General features: G+C 40.5%; 1 protein-coding gene across 1 annotated transcript in view; it reads right to left on the bottom strand.

The window, feature by feature from the left end:
* LOC145414250 (leukocyte receptor cluster member 8 homolog) overlaps window positions 1-20,851 on the bottom strand; it is an 89,475-nt gene extending 68,624 nt beyond the window's left edge. The window contains exons 1-2 of the mRNA XM_080283851.1: window positions 20,801-20,851; window positions 7,061-7,287 (exon numbers count right to left, since the gene is read on the bottom strand). Of these exons, the coding sequence (XP_080139977.1) occupies window positions 7,061-7,267 (207 nt within the window). The 5' untranslated portion in view covers window positions 7,268-7,287; window positions 20,801-20,851. The remainder of the gene's footprint in view (window positions 1-7,060; window positions 7,288-20,800) is intronic.
* Between the last annotated feature and the right edge of the window lie 547 nt (window positions 20,852-21,398).

Genomic DNA, 21,398 nt, shown 5'->3' with positions numbered 1-21,398 from the left:
CTGAGGATACTAGGCAATGACACAATGCGGCATTCTCCAAAGGAGCTTCGACATGGCAAATTCTGAGGTTCTTCATTTTCTTACCGGTATATATTTAATTCACCAATGGTCCTCTGGCTAATATTAAATCATCTGGAGCTAGTGGTAGGTGGGGGCACTCACCATCCACTCACTCGATGTAGTGCTGCTCTAGGGAGTCTGCACTTTCCTTTCCTCCTTCCTTCTTTCTTTCCTTCCTCTTCTGTTGTTCTATACTTCATTCTTTCCTCGTCTTTCTGCCTACTGCTGGTGACTTTACACTCCCTCTTCTATCTATCTTTCCTTCATTCTTTCCTCTTCCTTCTGCCTACAGGTGACTCTACACTGAGTGACAAGCCATATGGTTTCCTGTACGCCAGGAAACCATTTACTATGCTGGGTGGTAACCATATAACCAAATTATGAAGCCTGGTGGTTTAGTGAGTAATTACAGCACTCCAATTGGATTGAGCCAGTGAAGGTTTATATCCAAGGGATGGTTTGGGTTTACTGTTCATGTAATGCCACTCAGGGATGAGTGAAGCTGGTCACTCTCATCTTAAATGTCAGGACCAACTTGTCTAGCCCCAGGCTCCTACGCCCCTCTTGGGGCAATGTAGGATTCGATGATGGATGGATGGATAGATTTTTCTTAATGGAAAACTGGCCAAATGCAGTGTAATAACTGTGTGTCTTTGAGTAAAAGTTGTCTCCTTTCATGCTTGTTATCAAAACATTTAAAACAGCCTACTGACTTACACCGCCTTCCCACTTTCTGTCATTGTCGAACATGGAGACACTGGAAACGGAAATGACTTTAAATTACTCCCTAATATGTAACGGAAATTATTTTATAAATAATAATGACTAATTATAATTTTTACTGACAGACTCTTCTTTTCAGGCTTACACTACTATATAATTGTTGTGTATTAACATCCTAAATTTGAACTCCGCAAATTATTCCTGACTGTCCCAGAGTGATAGTTGTGAAATTTGTTAGTTCCGTTTAGGATTTCCTATTATCACAAACTGCCTCCTGCTATTTTAAATATACCGGTACTTTGACATTAACTTACTGTTTTCTGCAACAGTTTTACATAATAGATGTCACCTTGCAAAGACACAAAGGTATGTGGAATACTGCTGACCTAAATCTTCTGGATACTCTGCCATCACTTTTTAGGCCGACTGTACAACAGTGAATGTGTATTTGGCAGCGTTTTTCATCCTCCAGCACGGGAAGACATGGTGAGACCTCTGGTGATTGCAAAATGCAATGTCCCATGGCACAAATTTTGTTTTTTCTTAAATCATGTAAAGAAAAATGTGTATTGTAAACAAAAGGACAGATTTTTTACATTGTGTTATTTCCTTTATGCAAAGGAAAAGGGGAGAGAGAAGTATGTGGTAACCATAGGGGTATTTGCCTTCTTAGTGTGACTAGTAAAATATATGGTAGAATACTCACTGACAGGGTTAGGCATATGACAAAGGAGCTAGTTGGAGAAGAACAAGGGGGATTTAGGAAGGGAAAGGGTGTGTAGATCAGATATTTGTTCTAAGATATTTAGTGTAGAAGTATCTAGAGAAGGGAAAGAAAGTGTATGCTGCCTTCATGGACTTGGAGAAAGCTTATGACAGAATAGATAGGCAAGGTATGTGGAATGTATTAAGAGTATATGGGGTGGCGGGGAAATTGTTGAATGCTGTGAGGAGTAGGAGCTAGGGATATGGTGCGAGTGGATGGTGAGCTGAGTGAGTTCTTTGATCTCAATGTGGGACTGAAACAGGGTTGTGTGATGTCTCCAAGGCTGTTTAATATATACATGGATGGGGTTGTAAAGGAGGTGCAAGGTAGGGCAGTGGTTGTGGGGGTGGCTCTAATGAATGATGGTGAGATTTGGAAGATTCCAGTGTTGCTGTTTGCTGATGATACAGTATTGTTGAGTGAAGATGAATGGGAGTTGCAAGGTTTCGTGAATGAATTTGGGACAGTGTGTAGGTGGAGGAAGCTTAAAGTTAATGTAAATGAAAGTAAAGTTATGGTGTTTGAGAGGAATGAAGTCACAGAATGTACAGTGAGGTTGGATGGTGAGGATATGGAGAATGTGAGTGCATTCAAGTACCTGGGTAGTATGATGAGTAAGGATGGAACTTTGGGGGATGAAGTGCGTGAAAGAGTACAGCAGGGAAGGAAGGTTGTTGGTTCACAGAAAGCAATGATGAGAAATAGGGAGGTGAGTATGGAAGTTAAGAAGTCACTGCATGATAGTATTGTGATCCCTACCCTGCTGTATGGATGCAAGGCATCGACCTTGCAAGAGGGGAACAAGTCAAGAGTGAGAGCAGTGGAAATGAGTTACTTGAGAGGAGCATGTGGAGTGACATGGAGGGACAGGTTGACGAATGAAGAAGTGAAGGAACGTTGTGGGGTGGATGTGGATGTGGTTAAGAAGATTAGGAGAAATACACTGAGGTGGTTTGGACATGTGGAGAGAATGGAGAATGAAAGACTGACTAAGAGGGTGTATGTAGGTGAGGTGGAGGGAGGGAGAGGGAGGGGTAGACCGAGGATGAGGTGGAGGGATGAAGTTGAGAGGTATATGAGGGAGGGGGGGGTGAGTTGGGGGGAGGGTAGTCATATGGCGGGTGATAGAGCGACTTGGAGGCATTTTGTCTGCAGCCACCCTTTGCGGGATTAGGGCGTCGGGCTATAGATAGATAGTAATTTAATCTCGTGTAAATCAAGAGGTACCTGTACAGTTTTCTACAGTGTCCTCTTAATGTTGCTTCCCCACAGGTTATATACTCATTTACATCTATTTTCTATTTTCCTGTGATGCATTTATATAACATAATCATGTCTCCTCTTTTCCTTCTCTCCTGTAATGTTGGCAGGTTTAATTTTTCGAGTCTTTTATCATAGCTTAGGACCCTTAAACTTTGTGCTCATCTTGTAGCGGCCCTTTGTACCTTTTCAATGTTATCTACCTGTATGTGTTTCTTGAGATATGGTTTCCAGACTACTCATGCATACTCCAAAGCTGGTCTGATGAGTGTTGTTGTTATCTTTCTCAGCACGTCTTCATTTATATACAGGGTATGTGAATGCTACCCTCATATTAGCAAGCAGTGTGTGCAAGTTCCTTACTTTTCATTTATGTGGTCAGCCGGTGATAGTCTGTTATTGATAATCACTCCTTAATCTTTTTCCCTTTCTGATGTGTGTAGGGTTGAACTCCCTAACTTATAGTCCCAGTCTGGTCTTTTTTCACTTTTACCAAATTTTATTACATGATATTTGTCCACACTGAATTCCATTTGCCATCTATTGCTCCATTCATGAAGCTAATTTAATTCCTCTTGGAGCTCTATGCAAGAGTCTGTGTCTATAATTTCCCTATGCATTTTCTCCATCATCAGCCAACATATTCAGGTAACTTCCATTTCCAAAGTTGCTGTCTATGTCATTTATATACAGTATACTAAAAACATAACTGGTGCCAGCACTGAGCTCTGTGGAACTCCACTTGCCACTTCTCTCCATGATGAGTAATTTCCCCTTAACAATGATCTCATTTCTCTTTTACTGAGAAAATCTTGCATCCAAGTGTGTGTGTGTGTGTGTGTGTGTGTACAGCATGCATAATACAGTAATCCCGCATATTTCGCGGTAGTTACGTTCTTGTAACCCCCGCGAAAAGTCAATTCCGCGAATACTCTATTAACAATTGAAAACTTGCACTTGTGTCCACCATGCTGCCCATCACACAGTCCATGTCCATACTGATTGCGAGACAATTCGCCGTCAGACAATTCCCCATCAAAACATGGACGATTCCCCTTCAGAACAATTCGCACCCTGGACGATTCCCCGCCATTCTATAAATATACTAATCAATACTTTCATCAATATACTTATTATTAATTAATCAATACTTTAATTACTATATTTCAGGGGGATCCAGCAGTCTATGTTCAGTAGCGAAGGTTCTGGATATTATTTATTAGTTGCACCTTTAGTCAATAATTAACTTGTTTCTTCCTCGCTGTAGTCGCCTTTGAATTATATTCTAGCGTCACCCATAGCTATCTTCATTAATGAAGGCGAATTGTTTTGTGTTTGTTGTGACTGCGAATTGTCCCGAAACCTCCATACTCATCCCGAAATACCTTCTTACAAGATTGAAAGCACGTACTCCATTATGAAGGAAAAACGTAAACACCGTACTGTAATACACAATTATCTACACATTTATTAACAAAACAGTACAAAATAAAAAGATGCATTAACTGGTGATAGCAAACACTCGCACGGTCGTTTCTTAGCTTGTCCAGTAACACAATTTTCTCTGCTAAGGTCATAACTTGATCGTTTTGTCACTTTGGAGTTCTTACTAATTGTATTATTAGCCTTTGGTGAGGCTGGCTTACGTCCTGGGGCCATGTGGAAAGCAAGTGGGAGGCAAGAGGCTCATATCATAGTGTGGTGATAACCACAACAGCCACTTAAGGCAGTCAGGCGTGGACTGAAGAATGCGGGACAGAGAGCAGTGTTGCCATATCCAAACAACGAAATTATGCTAGGGCAATGAAAAAATTATGCTAGATTGAGCATATTTTTTCCAAGTAAGAAATGAATTATGCTAACTTGAAGCTAAATGATAAAATTCTATACATATTCGTGCAACATATTAATTATGTATTGTTTACTATGAAAATATTAAAATGAACCTACATACAGTAAGAGGATAAATATCGGTATCTACCCATACTGCTTTTTCCCACGAAACTTACGTTTTTCTGATGGATTTTGATGTGATTCGTTCGATTTTGAGCATCATTTCCATCGGAAATAACCAGATTTTGAGATATGACCCCCCCCATCCCCCTGAAATAATGAGGGATCTTTGGGGAATCGGGGGTTATAGGGAGGGGGGGAAACACAGAAAATGGTCATTTTCGACTGAAATGAAGCTGAAAATCGAATGAATCATACCAAAATCCATCGGAAAAACCTAGGTTTCATGGGTAAAGTACAAAGCTCAAACTTATCCTAACCTAACCGAACCAAACCGAACCTAACCTAAAACCTAACCTAACCTAACCTAACCTAATCCAACCTAACCTAACCTAACCTAATCCAACCTAACCTAACCTAACCTAATCCAACCCAACCAAGCCCAAACTGAAAGTAACCAATTATTCAAACATCTTCTTACCTTATTCGTCTCTCTCTCTCTCTCTCTCTCTCTCTCTGATTTGTAGCTTTTATAAAATTATTCTAAAAATATTCCATTCCATTCTAAATTATGCTAGAATGATTCTAAAACTTCTAATATGCTAAAAAATATTCCAGACTCGAAAATTTGATCAAAATTATGCTAAAAGAATAAAATTATGCTAGATATGGTAACACTGGCAGAGGGGCCACGGGAAAGGGACAGAGGGTGGCGTGAGTTTACCGCGCTACAATTGGAAGCTGCGGGAATTTCAATTTTTTTTTTTTCTGTATATTCAAGGATATTTTTGTTGAACTTATTAATGCTAAGAAAATCCGCGAGAGGGCAAAACCGTAGACAAAAAATCCGCAAAAAATGCGGGATTACTGTACTTTCACTAGGTTCAAAGGCTGCATGGAAAATGGAAAATTTTGAAATGTATAACAATCATAATAACTGATGAGAAAATCATATAATAAATAATCCACAATAATCCCCATAACCATTAACAGTAAGCAGAAAAATACCTTGTGCAATATTAGTACCGTAATTTAGAAAGGGTCGAGGTTGTAATGATCGGATTTTTACTGTAAGGCATCTAATGAAACAAGCTAATGAGATGAAAATGCCAGTTAGTATGTGTTTTCTGGATTTTGAAAAGGTGTTTGATAGTGTTTCATGCAGAGCTATGTTGAAAATTATGAGACTATATGGTATACCAAAAAAGTTTGTAAATATTATTAGAAACCTACATGAAGGTACTTTTTGTAAGGTAATGGTGGGTGGTTCTTTGAGTGATCCATTTGAAGTTAGGTCACGAGTGATTCAAGGAGGAGTTCTTTTGCCTTTGCTGTTTGTTTTGGTAATGGATTATGTTATGAGAAAGGTCGTAAGGAGAACAGGTGCAGGCTTCAACTGGAAAGAAAATAAGAGGCTCATGGATTTGGACGATGCTGATGATATTGTACTGATTTGCGAAAGTACAGTATTTACGAGATGCAGAGGTTGCTTGATTGTCTGGTGGAGGAAGGAGAAAAAGTGGGATTGGTAATAAATTGTAGGAGGACTGAAATTATCAATAAAAACATGGAGAACCAAATCAATTGTGTAATTGGGCATAATGTGGTGAACAATATACAAAATTTTAAATATCTGGGAATGACTGCATCATCTAATGAATCATTAAACTGTATCTTTTCATCTAAGACCCCAGGAGGGGCTCAGATGAAAAGATACAGCAAGACCGAGGCCCATCATGTGCGATAAAGTGTATCCACAGACTCTGGTCTCAGCCAATCCTATCACAAGCAGCTTCAAAATACCTAGCCTCATCACCTAGCTATTCCCACCAGCACTCTCCAACACAGTTGAACTGGATGGGAGAAATTGTCAACAACTGCACATGAGGTGCGGTTTAGAAGGGCCATGTAATGCTCCCCACTTATTAACCCACGTTAGGTATGGTCAAAAAAATTAATAAATAAATAAATAAATAAAAAAGTGAGCTCAAAGACATTCAGAAAGGCCACATGACACATCCTATTATCAACCACTGTTCAGTATAGCCGACAAAAATTTGGTGGACTCTGCAGTGTTTGATAAATCCAAAATTCATTATATCAGGGTTCCATATATCAAGGGTCTATTGTATTTGACTTTATAACAGCTTAAAAATAAATAACAAGCAACTTTTAATGAAACTGTGTTACATCACTGACAAATTTACAATGAAACACTTTTAAGAGAAACAACTTTAAAAAACAACTAACTCTATGGTACTGAATTTGCTAGTTCAAAACTCCAAGTTTTGTACTTACATATCCTGGATAGTTGCCATATCCTCCAGGCCCATAGCCACCCCAGCCTTGCTGTGGAGGAGGGCCAGGGGGTGGGGGTCCTGGAGGAGCTTGAAATGTGCCAGGGTAGCTGGGATAGGGTCCTGGAGGTGCAGAAAAGTAGTTACTGGTACCACTGGCACCACCACTGTTGTGCCAAGTGGACATCCCATGTGCTGAGTTATTCATGATGCTCACTGGGACATCGACTGTAAAACAAAACAATGTCAGTCCCTATCTCACACCAAAGAAGTGTTCTGAAACACCCAATTTACATATAGCTAGCACATCAGCTGCTTAGGTAACATCTGAACTGGAACAGGCAATCTTTGCAAATTCTTTGTTAACTTACCATACACTTGACAGAAAAAATAATACAGTAAGACCTCACTATAACGGACTAATAGGGGCCCAAGCCATTCCGAAAAATGCGAAATTCCAATAAAAGTGACATCCGGACTTCCCCCTGCTAACCCGGACTTTTTCCGATATATCAGACATTAGTCCGGATCACACGAACGGTTTTTAAACAGTTTTGACTACCACTGCCATACTGTACTGTGTTATAACTTCACTACATTAATCAGATGGTATAATATATACAGTAATACTGTACTATACACTGATAAACATTGCTTTTATTTACCTTACTGTGGGAACATACCTGAAGTGGTCAGGCAGTCCGAGCTGCTTCTGGATTTATCAGACTTTTTCCGATACACTGTATAGGGAATTAGTCCAGTAGGTCCTCGAGTCCAATATAAGCGAATTCAGGTCTATCGAAGTCCGTTATATGGAGGTTTTACTATAAAATAAGAAAGAAGACTTATACACACTAAACAGTAAACTAATATTTGATACGCTCAATCCTCGTGAATCGCGGCAATTTGGGTCTGGACCACTGCCATGACTTACGAATTCCGTGATTTATGAATAATAACTCTTATGTGAAAAATTAATTTGGGTCTGGACTTTGGCCAACCCACCCCCACAGCACCCTACCTACACCTATCTAAGCACCATCAAACACAAACATACAAATTTAGGAATATTCAGTGCATGTATTAAATAGAAATATGCCAAGTTAAGGGATCTCATCTTAATCCTATGACGAAATTGCTTAGGTGAATGGAATGGGGTGGTGTTGGGAAGAACTTAGAACCTCTCAGTACTTGTTCTTCCCAAACTCTTTCGCCAGCTTTGAAAACTTCTCTCCCCTCTCAACACGACGTATGAGCTCCAAACGTTGACTGTACAACAACTGCGGCAGCTTCCATACTGCTTAGAGCACTTCATCGGGAGTTCAGGAGGGGCCATGGCAGGTAGGAGGTGGGGGGAAGTTGCACAAAAACGGCAGGTAACTCTCATACTCCACGGCGACAGTCTGTAGTGTGTGGACTGGCGGGACAAGAACAACAACAACATGGTGGCATTAGTATGCACATATGCCACCAGGGATGCGCGGTGATTGGTTGTTGGGTCGCAGTTTTCAGTTTGGATGCCGAAGTTTACAGTTCTCCTTGGAAAAGGCCCACTTGGATGCCTAGGTCCGCGATTTTCATGACTTAAGAATGATTTAAGGTTGCCGGCAGTCTGACTGCCACCTAGCCGTGATTTACGAATCCATGATTTATGAACACGCGATTTACAAGGACTGAATGTATATGTGCAACATGACATGACTTTGGCTGACGAACAGGATTATTTTTTTATGATATACACACTAGGGTGCTATCATCATCATCCAAGTTTACATACCATATTTTTTCTGCAATACTGTACCTGTTCAGGGCAACACAATATGTCGGTATGTATTAACATGAACTAAAGATTTTATATATAACTAAAGGTATAATTGCATATTTGGCCCGTCCTGTGATCAAAGTTTTTGTGATGGACTATCATGTGATTCGATCAATTCTGATGTTCACTTTCGTTGGAATTACCTTGTTTTACCATATCTCTTCTATCCCCATCCACAAGACCTGGAGCAATGCAGAGCTTTGAATTGGGGAAACACAGCAAAACAAGAAACTGGTGATACTGTTGAGCATCAAAACCCATGGAATCATAAAAATCCATCACAAAACCCAAACTTGCGTATACATGATGGTGGTCCTGGTTGGTGGGGGGGTCTCTGACACCTTCCATGAGAGTAACCATACAGAATGCCACTCAGACTAACCTTGAAAGCTCTCCTAACCCTTTGGCTACATTGCACATTTATGGGAAAAAAAAAAAAAAAAAAAAAAAAAAAACTCATATGCCTTGACTCGACTGCAGTCCACATTCTCATTTTTTTTTTTTTTTTTTAACCTACATGACTTTAATCTACCACTCTTGCGTGAGTGTGGCCATGACACTAGCTGCCACCAGCATCAGGTGGCAGGACTGGTCGTGTAAACATCCAACCTGTCTCAACTCGTGGCTGACCACCCACGTACTCGAGTTCTTCAGCCTCGGATCCCTTTTTTCAACTTCCTTCAGGTAAGATTTATGCTAGTTATCTAAATAACACCAAGATCAATGCATACAGCTAACTGTCAATATACATGTACATGCAATGCCAGAATTAAGCACCAATATACAAAATACAGTAATCCCTTTATTATCCGGATGCCCACACTCCGGACTCCCCACTACCCGGACATTTTGGGCCCAGGCCTTGGGGGGGGGGGGAATCCAACCGTACTTTGAATTTGGCATGTGTCACCGAACAGCTGTGTTTACACGCACCCCTTAGTTCCCCCTCCCCAGTTACCACCTAACTACCATCCTGACAAAACGCTCATGGCAATGGATGCTGCACGTGCTCGTTTTTGCTAATAAACAGTAAATAAACTGCAATACCTTGCCACTAGACCACATGGGAATTTACGGTGTTGTGCAGTGTTAAGAAATTAGAATTCAGAGTGCAAAGATAAAGTACAGAGTGCAAACTGGTGGTTGAGACTGGCATGGCGCAACTAACCCCTTAACCGCGGGTGTCATTCCAGAATGACATTGCAAAAACTGGACCAAACCGCGGGTGTCATTCTGGAATGTTTGTGAATATTTTGAATACCGCGCGTTTCTTCCGTGCGCCAATTGTTTCAAGGGAGAGTAGCTATTAAGTTCTTTCACTCCAGCCGACCCCCACCTCCCCCCCACCCATACCCAATCACACATCAGTATCTGTTCAGCTTTGTAAGTGACAATGGCGCTGATGTGGCAGTGAAGTGCGGGCAATTACAGTGCCTTTTATCTGCCTCAGTGAAACACAGAGTGGGTGTTTATCATATGTGCAGTGTTCATATATGTCTATAGTATTATTATCAGAGTGTGGTTGTTATTTGGTAATGGTGTGTTGGGCGAAAAATAGTGATTTTAGATTGCTCACTTCTAATGGCACTGCCGTCCAGTGATAGTCAACGAAATCATGAAACCTACATCATTGCAAAGCTGAAGGTTAGTACTTTCTAATGGTACCTTATTTTTCGCTCTAGCTTTATTCTGTGCCGAATTATAAAGGTTTAAAGTTCGTTTACATTTTGGCTGGAACCCCCGCGGGGGGGGGGCAGTCGGGTCAAAACGATGCCTGCGGTTAAAGGGTTAAGAACAGAATGGGCAGTGTTAAACAATTATTGCTAACTTGTAGTGCAAAGGCTCAAGTGCAGCACAACATTGGATTACTGCACGTGCTTCAAGAGCATTTTCACCACTGCCAGAGCCTTAGAGGAGGCGGGTTAACCTTCGAAACGAACGGCCACAGACATATTATACATACCCTGTACACTGATAAATATTTTCCATACTCACTTCTAATTCCTATTTCTCTGGTTCCTTTTCATTTACTTCATGCTTTCTGTCCCTTATTTGTGTGAATAGGGTCTTAAATAGGTGCTATGCATGTCGGGTAGAGAGTTTTGTAGGTGGTTTTCTGAGTTAGGCTGGGTTAAGGAACATAAGTATCAGTCCACGAGGCAGGGGCCCACTATGCGGACGGATCCACCTTCTGGACATGTCTTTGGCTGTATTACATCAGATAATGGGAAGATTACTGTACGAGTGTTTTCTGCTGGGAACTGACCAGGTGTTTCTATCCATTATCATTGTCTCACTGCTTTTCACATGTAATCTACCTATTGGAGGTATACATGCAAGTTATTGTAGCTCATTCTGTTTGAGTTTATACCAGAAAAAAAGTCTATGTGGGTAATAAAGTTACAGTAAACCCTAAATATAATGGACTTCAATAGACTGGAATTCGCTTTTATCGGACACGAGGAGCTACCCGACTAAGTTCCTATATATCGGAAAAAGTCCAATAAAGCCAGAAGCAGTCTGGACTGCCTGACCACTTCAGCTATGTTCACAACACTAAGGTAAATAAAAAGACATGTTTAAAAGTGTACTGTACAGTATTATTATATATATTATACCACTTGATTAACCCCTTAACTGTGGGCTTGTTTTGCTTTGACTTGCGGATCCCGCGGGCATATTCGCGCTCCGACAGACTCTCTAAAAATATTTGCCAAAAATCAGTTATTAGTCCTAGAATATTAATATCACATATGCTTATGGCACATACCTTCAGCTTTCTCCTGGGGTGTTTGTTGAGCCTTTGTCGAGTACTGTAGGACTTGTGGAGACCTCTGAACTTGGGTAACGAAGTCTCCACTTTACATTTCCTGACAACCCGTAATATGATTACCACAGCCTGATATTATCACTAGAAACACTATTCTATGATTCTCAAATAGTCTGGAATCCATACTCAAAAAAAAAAAAAAAAAAAAAAAAAAAAAAAAAAAATGAAAGCAATGAAAATTACGAAGGCGTATGACCTTCCCACGACATAATTCGCCGCAGGTGTTCTGTCATTTATTATTCATAAAAACACTCACAGTTTATATTTCTATTACAGTACTATATAACACATATATATCTACAGTCTTTATCCATAAGTTTCCTTCAGTAATAGTAGATTATTGTCACTGTAGGCATTCAATTTCTCTTTCAGTAAAATACGTAGCATTCAATTTCTCGTCCTGTATACTAGTGTTGAGAGTGAATGTCACTTTCACCTTGACTCTCGTAACTCATAGTATTCATACATGCTAGAGTGAAACTTTCACTTTCATTACTCCTAGTACATATACTCGTATTCTTATAATACTACTCATTTACATTTCTATTTACGTTTTCTATTTTATTTACATTATTTACATTTCTATTTTATTTACACTGTGTTAGGCACTGTCACTTGCAGTAATTTATGAAACTATTTTCCACTGTTCACTTATATTTACATTCATTGCTTTCACTTGCTGTTTACACACTATTTACAATTCCACTTGCACTGTTTTACTCACCAGAAAGATCATGGTCACTCTCTATCAATTGTCAGCCCTTCACCTCTTTCCACAGGAGGTTTAGTAGGGGGTAGAGGTCACAGGGCCCTTTGCATGGGGCTAAAAAGTGGCGGAAGTTAGCAGGCGCAAATCCGATGTACGTTCACCTTGAAAGACGACAGTAAACTGATACTGGTGGGCCAGGGTGGCCTACCTAGGGAGAGTGCATTACTGCCAATGTCAGCCTCGTGAGAGCTGCTAATATATAGCTATGAAATGATTGGCAGGAAATCTAGACAATACATTATAAATTAGGTAGTTCCAGGTGAATGTAAATATCACTTAGGCTTCTCCCTTTCCTCCTTATGTATATTATTATTACGAGAATAGATTATACGGCATATATCAAGGGGAAATAAACAGCGAAAATTAGCGAACGAGTGCACGTGAGGTGTTGTCAGGTGATGATTAGCCAATTCCAGATGTATGGCACTATCACTTACCTTATTTCTTTTTTGTATATAATATTTGGTATAAGAATAGGGCATAGGGTTTATTTCAATGGATGAAATCAGTGGAAAATTCCAGGGAAGATTTACTTAGCGTAGAATACAGTGTGGTGGCCTGCAATAATTAGGTAGTTCCAGGTGAATGTAAATATCACTTAGGCTTCTCCCTTCCTATCTTATATATATTTTTATTACGAGAATAGATTATACGGCATATTTCCAGGGGAAATAAACAGCGAAAATTAGCGAACGAGTGGTCGTGACGTGTTGTCAGGTGATAATTAGCCAATTCCAGGTGTATGGCACTCTCACTTACCTTATTTCTTTTTTGTATATATTATTTCATATAAGAATAGGGTATAGGGCTTATTTCAACGGATGAAATCAGTAGAAAATTCCAGGGAAGATTTACTTAGAGTAGCACGGCCGGGCAGGCGAGAGGAGAGGGTAATGGAGGGGAGGTAGGGAGGGGAGTCAAGAACGGGGAGAAATGGCTAAATTGTCAACAATGGATGGGAGTACAGATGAGATTAGGAGTGCTGACTAGTGTTGGACGTTGGCAGTACTGATAGATGATACAAGCCATCACCTGAAAGCCCGGGTGAATTCAAAATAACACAGAATCACAAAAATGACGCCCCGCGGTATGATCCCTTGCTCCCAAGCGTCACAAAAGTGACGCCCCGCAGTTAAGGGGTTAATGTAGTGATGTTATAACATAGTACAGTGCCACAATGGTAATCAAAACAGTTTAAAAACCGTTCGTGCAATGCAGACTAAGGTCTGATGTATCGCAAAAAGTCTGGTTTAGCAGAGGAAAGTCCGGATGTCGCTTTTATCGGAATTTCATATTCTTCGGAATGGCTTGGTCCCCAATTAGTCCGTTATGGTGAGGTTTTACCTATTGTGAAAAGATCGTTTTTAGGCGTGCGCCTAGCATGGGAAGAGCAGTGTTATTTCCCCCCGTCATACACATCTCTGAAGTGTGATTAGAGGTAAACCACTGTGATGATGCCCCAGAAATTGGAAGACTTGATTAATTAGCTATGCATTTTGTATCCAAATTTGAAAACAAGAAACATAAGGCAAACTGCTGTGTGAGCAGTACTGAGCCCTCACAATGTAAGCTGAAAGGTAAGGGACAATGTTAAAGAAAGCAAACTTCATACCTTCGCAATGACTGTATCAATAAACCTGCACTGCACCTCATCCCCTGTGTCAAGATACATCACACTCAGCTGTACAAGACGGTATGTCAGTGTTAGACAGGATAGATAAACTGTAGTTACATTACTGTATTTCTAATTTTCAAGGAACATGACAGAATGAGATCCATTATAATTATATTTTTGAAGGTTTAGATTTGTCAGGAAGTCATCATTTATTTTTTTGGAATATCACATAATTATTTTCCATGGAAACATTGCCAGTATACTTTTGTAGTTGCAACACAATAAAGCAGGGATAATTTCTATTTTTCAAGGAACATGACAGAATGTGACCTCATTACAATTATATTTTTGATTGTTTAGATTTGCCAGGAAGTCATCATTTTATTTTTTGGAAAATCACATAACTATTTTCCATGGAAACACTGGCAGTATACTTTTGTAATACAACAAAGCATGGATAATTTGCAGCCTTTATTATGAAATAGACTATTTTATTTTATTTATTGCCAGACGCCATGTATCCCAAACGGGGTGGCCAAGGGCTTAGAGTTAATTGTTTTACAGGGAGGGGCACTAATCCTCCACCAACCCCACTTGACACGTAGGGATGCCAACAGCATCTGGTGTTCCCCGGTGGTCACCCATCCAAGTACTAACCAGACCCAACGTTGCTTACATATACTCAAATATTAATATTTTTAATGAATTTTTTAAAATGCAGTTTTATTCAATAAAAAAAATCAATTTTGACAAAACTTTCAGCTTTCAAGCAGTATTCATGCTAGATACAAAAACTTTTTGTATATATCAAGTTACGACACCAATCAAAAACACTTTAAAAGCATTTCCATTTTGAGGTGTAAAAATGCCTCTCAATGGGGGCTGTGCCCAAATCGCCGGCAGTAGCCGAAGGGTTAAACCTCCCATGCATTTACCTCTGTGAGAGGGCAGCTGTTAGTGTGTACCGGTACTGTAGCATTTCACAAAATTTCCTTATACTTGCTAGTAATGAACCCACACTTTTCTTTGTCTTGGGCATTTGGCAGCTGGCTAAGTAAGCACATGTTCTCCGATCTGAGTGCTGGGAACTTTCTTCTACTGTAGCTACTTTTTTCTCAGTACCAGCATAAATTTGTTGCACTTAGAAAAATTCACTTCACTTGGCAAAAAACTGTGGGAGACGAGAATACCTAGACTATCCGCAATGTTACGAAAAGAAAGATAATTGTTTTATCAGATTTGTGAATCACAAGAGAAAGGATATCCTGGATATGGTGGATCAGTCATGTAGGCACCAAAAATGGTCATCGATTTAAAAAAGTTCCTAACTTCAAAAATGACTGGCTCATTTAAGAATGCCTTTGGGAAGGACGAGTAAAAACAGGTGGCAACACCACTGGCCTTCAATCTTATGAGAGGTCATAGCGTAAATGTTGTGCAGCATGGTAATGGAAATTATGCCCATGACAAAAATGATGATATTTTTTATTTCAGTACATTTTATGACATTTTCACTTCAAATGGAGGGGGGGGGGCCTTCTCTGTGGCATTTCCTTTTTTTTTTTTTTTTTTTTTTCTAAACATTAGATGAACAAAGGAAGGAAAAACAAATTAAGTACCAGTACCGTATTACCTGGTATATAGGGCGACTCTTGAACATAAAAAAATGCTCAAAATTGAGGCTCATCCTACACACTGAGTAGGCTATAAAATCCTAACCTCTATACCCTGTGGTTATGGGATCCATAGGCGTGATAAGGAACATCGCCAAACACTCACCTTGACCCTTATTTCCCTGAATACAGTACACTGTCAAAAACTGTTGAAGTTACTAACATCATCAACAAACACAATTCGTTTTCTATATGAAGGCTATCTATCTATCTATCTATTGCCAGACGCAATAATCCCAAAAGGGGTGGCCATCTGACTTTGAGTTATTTGTTTTACGGGGAGGGGCACTAACCCTCCACCAACCCACTTGCTGACACACAGGGAGCACGTATGGTTTGGTTATATGGTTACCACCCAGCATTGTAAATGGTTTCTTGGCTTACAGGAAACCATTTGGCTTGTCACTTAATGTAAAGCCACCTGTAAAGGAAAGAAAAGCAATAAGAAGTGACAGGAAAGATGGGAGAAATAGGAAGAAAGATGGGCAGGCACAGAAAAAGAATGATAAAGGTGAAGGAAGAAGTAGGCAGCATTACATCAAGTTCCCCCTCCACAATTTTACAAAATATTCTACACAAACATGCACAGTAACACAAAAAGATGGCTGGCAAACTATTTAGCCAACAACATAACATTTGCTGGTCAATCTTCAAACATCAGAAACTTTACACATGGCGTCCCCCAAGGATGTTTTGTCCCCTCCTCTATTTAACCTATACCTTATAAGCAAGACATACCCACACCCTACACACCACTAACACACACAGCTTCCTATGTAGACGACATAGCACTTACATGTACACACCAAAATGCAAATACAGCCACACACATCCTCCAACCTTACCTCAACACATTACACAAATGGTTCACCACAAACAGGCTCAAAATAGCCCCAGCCAAATCTACTGTGACCCTTCTCACAAAGTGGATGGCAGAAAAGAGCCACATTCCAAATCTCACCATAAACAAACACTCCCTTACCACATACACACACACACACAAAATCCTTGGTGTAATATACAATACCCGTACATCAATGTCATTTAAACAACACATCACAAACATTAAAGACAAACTAACACAAAGACTCAATGCCTTGAGGTCACTTGTCCATACAACATTTGGACACACCAATGAAACCACCACCACAGTATACAAACGATACATATGCTCAGTGATAAATCATGGAGGCCCTGCTTGAGCTTCTAACCTCACTAAAACAAACTACAACACTCTACAGACCATACAGAACAAGACCCTAAAATAATCACAGGCTGCATAGCTACTACACAACCACATTAGCTGCAGATATAAGTACATGCCAGAAGGACATTGATATGGTCTACAATGTCGCTGAGTCCTGGGGTTTACGTTTCAATCTTGACAAGTGTACTGTTCTGCGATGTCAGAGAGGCCCAGTAGAGTGGAATTCTATTGGCGCACTTCAGTACTATCACATGAACAACACCAGCCTCTCCGTAGAAACTACACACAAAGACTTGGGTATCTTGGTTGACAGTTCACTGAAATTTCATTCGCACATAAGAAATACTGTAAAAAAGGCAGCAGGCCTGTCAAATAATTTATTAAAGTCCACCCTCTGTCGAGACCGAGATTTTATGTTGACTTTATTCAAATCCCACATCAGACCCATCATGGAGTTTGGCTCCACTGTATGGAACACAGGCTACCACAGAGCCCAGAGGCTCCTGGAGTCTGTACTGTGCAGATGGACCAAGCAATTCAATGGCCTGTCAGAACTCAATTATGCTGACCGTCTGAAAAACCTGGGCCTGTATTCCGTAAAAGGGAGACTGATCAGAGCTGACCTCATTAACTGCTGGAAAATCTTCCATCGCCAGTCCCCAATTGCACCGCCCGAGCTCTTTGCTCGTCCTTCATTAACTCACACCAGGGGCCATAGATTCAAGGTGGCAAAGCCCTGCACTTCAGCCGAGTGTAGACGCGGGTTTTTCAGCATCAGATGTATAGACCTCTGGAACTCTCAGATGATGCTGTTAGTGCTGACTCAGTTGCATCATTTAAAAAGTCCCTCCACTCACAACTAGGTCACATCCTGTTCGACTATATTAAATAACTAAGATTCATAATTCGAAGTCCTTCAAGTAGTGCAACTACCGTGCATATGGCACAAAACTCAGCCTCTAATCAATAGTCAGTTCTGATGATGATGTATATAGGAAACGGGGCTGGCGTGCCAGCAGGTAAGGGCTGCCCTACTTCTTGAAAAGCAGATTCCTACCGAGCCGTACTGTTAATTGTAATAGGGTAGCCAACCAGGTAAGTAAACCCTGACCACCTACAATACACCAAAAACCCAAAGTCCTCAAAGTCAAGGATCATCTACACATGAGAGGCACCCAAATTCTTGCCGCAACCTCCACAAACCCACGCCATCCACTACACTACATGGCAGCACATCCACACGCACCAAGGAACATCAAAACAACATCCAGTACACATTGTCATACACAAATAATGTTATCTCTCCCCCCTTGCCTGCCTCAGACCAGCTTCCAAAAGTACATGCATACTCAAATCACTCGTCGCTCCATTTGGTCACTCAAAGACAACACACAGCTGCATGCACGGCCTCCTGATATTCACCCTTCTGAATCCTATCTCTTTCATGAGGGCAGGGCCCACCGTGCCAAGCCAAGATGTGGGCATCATCCAGCCATCCTGAGTTATCAGAAGTGGTTGGATGACTCTGTCGCTGATGCCTGTCCACGATGCAACACATACTATTAAGCACATTATGGAAACTGCATTGCACACAATCACCTGCATCAACAACACAACATACACTCCCTGAGAGCTCTGTGGGAAAGCCCAGTCTAAGCTGTGGCCTTCCTTACGGACTCGGGACTGTTCGGCCAGACAGCCTAGGTAACTATTACCAGGACCCATATACATACAGGGACTAACCATACCGACCCCAAAACGCGTCGCGTTTACGCATGACGTCATGGCAAAGACACCATGTGAGGTCTTCCGAAAAGGGGTTGCCATGTAGTGAGAAGTAGACTCAGTTGCTCAGAGGTCACGGCGCCAAACAGGTCACCTCTGTCACCTGCACTTTATGCCATTGTATGTGCCCAGTGAAATAATGCCTACCAATTGTGCATTGTTTGGCTGTAACTCTTTACTGAAGAAAGGTGGGGATATAACTTTCCATATTTTCCCCAAAGATGAAGAGATTAGACGTAAGTGGATTCATCTGTGCAAGAGGAAAGACACAATTAATCCGAATACTGCTTGCATCTGCAGCCTTCACTTTGATCAAAGTGCTTATAAAAGAAATCTAAAATATGAACTTCTCAAACTGCATATTCCAAAAAATCAAATACGCCTTGAAAAGCACGCCCTGCCAACGCTGAATCTGCAATCAGCTTCATTAAATGTTAAAGTCCCTTCCCCCCCCTCCTCTCTCTCTCTGCGTAGGTGCATATCCCTGTATATGGCGGGCTTTGCTCTTTATAAGCTGTACAGTATATCTCCCCTCACGGGGTTAGTGCTTGCAGAAGTGTGGAAAAGCACATGGTGCATTGCATTTACCAGCCCAGGTAAAATAAATTGAGGCAACTGGCCACCGCACTAGTGTGAGTTGCTAGTATTCATATTTACCTACCATTATTTTGTTCTACCCACGTACTGTAGGTAACCATTACTAAGTACCCTAGCAAGAAAGCAGTAGTGTTGAAAATTATATACGGAATATTGCAGAATGTATTTGTTTAAAGCAGGTTCGTAACGTAGTAATTCCATCTGGAAGCGTGTTATCATCCCCCCCTTCCAGGTCACAAAAACAACGGTGCCAGGTCGTTGGAAATGATTTATACAGCCACTTTTCGTTCTCAAAGAGTGAATAATTCGTAAAAACAATATAGCTTTTTATGTACATGAAGCCACAAAGAAATACATTCACATATATTTAATAGTTCGGATTAAGAGATTTGTTATTTATAATTAACGATTTGGTATTTACGCACTCTCTCTCTCTCCATGATATATGTGGAATATATACATTTGACATACTGTGGTTTAAAACCAGCATAAAACCTAAGCCTTACCAACGGTAATTTAAAAGACAACTGGCAAGGCATTGTCAGTACTAATATATAGGCATGTGTCTCTTCCTACTGAAGTATTTAGCCTTTTTGTTCGGTACCGAGTATTTTTCAGGATGAGGGTATTAAACAGAAATTTGACTAACTCGACACGAAAGCTGCAGAGTAAGATGTTGAAGTTAAGGAAATGAAGCCTGCATAGTAACATATAGTCAATACCGGTAGCAGTACCAATTAACATCCGGTATCATTTATAATAAGATGATATCCATGTATCCTAATAAATGTCACTATTAGAGTATATTGTGTTTATTTGTAAATCATATACCTTTAAATATGAGAAGGGAGAGGTTAAACAATCATTTGAATTGAGGAAATGTGTGTGGGGAACAGAGTTGTGTAAAGGAAGCAAGGTGGGAGGGGTGGGTATGGAGGATGACAGACAGCTGCACCTCACCGCGACTTGAGGCCTCCCTCTGAGGTCCCAAGGGAGATGGTGGGTGGGGAGAAACGGGGGGAGTGCCCTGTCTCAAGCGTGACGTCAGTAAATCTGCGTAGTGGAAAGGTGTGAGAAGACCCTATATGTATATGGGTCCTGACTACTACTACTTCCTGTACGGGGAACTTTGTTCAATCGGCAGAGTACCGTACAGAATTGTTGAAGTACCGGATTTCTTTCGACTACCACCAACGCCAACTTGCTGTTTTTTGGTGAAAGACTGAGACCAAATGCAACGACCCTATATCACCCGGCATTTCAAAATACAGGGTTATATATAAAGCGCCGTAACAACCTTGAGCCAGCGTCAGGGACCAGCAGTCCTGATTGCTCTCTTGGACAAAGTTCATTTTTGCCCTGTTACCGAGGAATTTTCAGTGTATAGCGAAAGGCTGATATGAGGCTTCAAACAGCAAAATAAGTAAAATAAAATTACATTACCAAGGTAAGTGTAGAAACTACGCAGAATACTCTTTCACAACAAATATGGCGACCAATATGAATCTGAAGAATTAGCAAACTGCCTGGTTCTGAGAACGTTACTCCACTATTCTTTTCTTTTTACATTAGAACGTTAGTACTTAAATATATACAGGTAGCTTATTGAATTAATAAAATATATTTTACAAAAAAATTTAAACTAAACATTTTATCTCAAGTAGTTCCTAGACCCGCATGCACATTCAATTACCCCTCCCGACCGCGAACTCTAAAAAAAAAAAAAAAAAAAAAAGGTACGAAAAATATCAATCAGCTCACAAATCGGAAAACACGAAAATCTGGTAATTTAGAGGCATACTGGTATAACTAATCCAGTGCAAAGTCTGAAGTTCAATTATTTTGCATTTATTGATTAACAGTGAGGGACTTTCAGGTGTTGTCTGCTACCTAGCTGGTGAGCCCTATTTCGGTCCAGACCTAGAAAAGTACCATAACTATTGTGACTATATGTCTGGATAAACTTACAAGAGTTAGCAACACTATAGACCATTAAAGTCACTAAAATACTCGTTGATAAAAAATATCATGCCCATGAATG

This window comes from Coenobita brevimanus, chromosome 13, assembly GCF_032717465.1.
Source record: "Coenobita brevimanus isolate Jiangsu-jjx chromosome 13, ASM3271746v2, whole genome shotgun sequence".
NCBI classification, from domain to species: domain Eukaryota; kingdom Metazoa; phylum Arthropoda; class Malacostraca; order Decapoda; family Coenobitidae; genus Coenobita; species Coenobita brevimanus.
The sequence above is the reverse complement of the archived record's forward strand: the minus strand, read 5'-3'. Positions and strand labels throughout refer to the sequence as shown.